The following is a 2,254-nucleotide window of genomic DNA, read 5'->3' as shown; positions in this document are numbered from 1 at the left end:
TATGTAAAGTCAAAATGCATTTTGCTTTTTCAGGGGCAGAGTGTAGTTACAGCCCCGGGGTCTATAAAGGATTAGTGGGAAATATGAATGCATTGCAGCACATTTACTGCTCTGCCTTCACACAAGCCTTAAAGCGTACCTAAACTTTTTTTTTTTTGCACTAAAAAGGTGCAGCACCGCCCCTAATTCCCAATCGCCTGGGCAATCGAAAATGACCGGGAGCGCAAAGCCTACCAGGATACCTAGGTCTTGCTTCCCAGCCTTTTCAGGAAAAGGGAAAAAATAGGCCAATCTCACGCATGCGCAGTGAGATCAGCAATTTTTTTTTCGCAACCTACATCACCCGATTTTGCTCTTGGGTCAGGTGACGTAGGAAGAACCCAGAAGAAGAGGAGAGGATGGTGGAGCACGGAGGGCCAGCACGTAGACGGATTCCGGGGTGACATGGGCCCCAATGGAGGAGACCTCCGGACTGATCGACAGCCCAGCGGGATTAAAAGTAATTTTTGGTAAAGGTGAATTTTTGTTTTGGGGTACTTTTGAGTTTAGTTCCTTATTCCCACCTATGACTTTATTTATCCCATAGCAGTACAAGTTTAACAAACAGTTTTTAAACTTACTTTCTAAGTATTACCACGGCACGTCTCTCCTTTATGTCTTGTGGCCTAATACAGTGTGTGATCTCGTCTGCTGCGTACCCACTGCAAGAAGAAAAAAAATAAAAATTAAAAAAAACCTTTTTATATTAGGAATCATGTCATTGCTTTAACAGGACACAAGTTGAAGTAACAATCTGTGGGGTATGACCACTAGAAATGGCTTTTATTTACTTCTGATTGGCAGCCATCGGTAAAGGTATGACTGCAGTTGGTGGCATTGTAGCAGGAAGATTCGACTACTTCGAGCACAATGTTTTACAACATCACACATTATAACCTGCTAACAAAACTCAAAGATTGGGGATAAAAGTGTTCAGAAATTCAAACAATTCAAGTAATTCTTAGGCATATCCCACCAAAATATGTCCAATATTTAATATATAATATAATGATTAATTTGTATTAGATTCAATGCAGTTATTTCCTTTTGAATCCAATACAAAATAATTTGAAATTCCAGCCACGCACCAATGTCAGCAGGAATTCCTGGGGAACGTCAGCGCACTCACCGGGGGACAGGTCGGACGAAGAGGACACAGACAGAGGATGGCAAGACGCTGGAGGACCGCAGTGGGACCAAGTAAGTTTTTTATTTTTTATGTTATTGGCTATCCTGAGTGTAGCTCGGGGTTACCGCTCAGAAGGTTATAACCCATCCTCTGATTAGAAGTTCCACTTGGGGAGATGCAATTAAACCAACATTAGTCAGCTCAGGTATGGAGCTAGACCATTGAAGTCACCATTCAGTAGTAATGTAGCGTCAAATGGTAACCGGCACCGCTGGCAGAATAAGTGCAACATCATGCCTTGCTCCTAAGACACAAGATCCGATTTCACAGCCTACACTTTCCTAATATGGAGGCTGCCAGGACAAGCAGGAGTGTTTCCAAAATTGGAAAACCTGCCGGGGTCACTCCATGTCCCTGTCAGCTTAACCTTTCTAAGTGATGGGAATCAGGCACATGTAGTCGGAGTGTAAACAAGAAATGACACCCAATGGGGCCCGAGCTTATAGAGAAAACTCCATGTATGCAATGGGGGATCATCATCATTGGTGCCGACAATTCTAGAAAACACTAAATAAGGGAATTATTGTAGCCCTGTAATAATAAATCAAACATTTGATTTATTTTGGCAAGCCGTGAAAATTTGACCCAGTATCTGTTCTACAAATCAACATTCTTCACTGTAAGGTCTGTGAAAATGTGGAATCGGCTCCCTCAGGAAGTAGTTTCAGCAACTAGTGGAGAAAAAGCTGGATGATTTCTAGAAGCACAGAATATAACTGGGTATTAAGGCTTTAAAGTAAGATAACAAGACTGTTGATCCAGGGAAGATGCGATTGCCTCATGGGATCAGGAAGGAATTTTTCCCCTGTTGGAGCAAATTGTATCAGGGTTTTTTTTTTGCCTTCCTCTGGACCATCTATGTCTTATAGGATTTTATATCTTGGGATATGTTTATTTCCTTTGTGGTTGAACTTGATGGACTTATGTCTTTTCAACCTGACCTACTATGTAAAGCTGCGTACACACTGCCAATTTTTGTCGTTGGAAAGGATCTTTCACGATCCTTTCCAACGACAAGGGAGTGCA

The 2,254-nt window shown here is 42.0% G+C and overlaps 1 protein-coding gene across 1 annotated transcript in view; it reads right to left on the bottom strand.

The window, feature by feature from the left end:
* The window catches only part of ALKBH5 (alkB homolog 5, RNA demethylase), a 14,640-nt gene that overhangs the window by 3,352 nt on the left and 9,034 nt on the right, over window positions 1–2,254 (bottom strand). Inside the window, exon 3 of the mRNA XM_072417444.1 lies at window positions 621–701. Coding sequence (XP_072273545.1) covers window positions 621–701 — 81 coding nt within the window. The remainder of the gene's footprint in view (window positions 1–620; window positions 702–2,254) is intronic.

This window comes from Pyxicephalus adspersus, chromosome 7 (genome assembly GCF_032062135.1).
Source record: "Pyxicephalus adspersus chromosome 7, UCB_Pads_2.0, whole genome shotgun sequence".
In the NCBI taxonomy this organism is placed as follows: Eukaryota; Metazoa; Chordata; class Amphibia; order Anura; family Pyxicephalidae; genus Pyxicephalus; species Pyxicephalus adspersus.
This window is presented reverse-complemented; position numbering and strand designations above follow the sequence as displayed.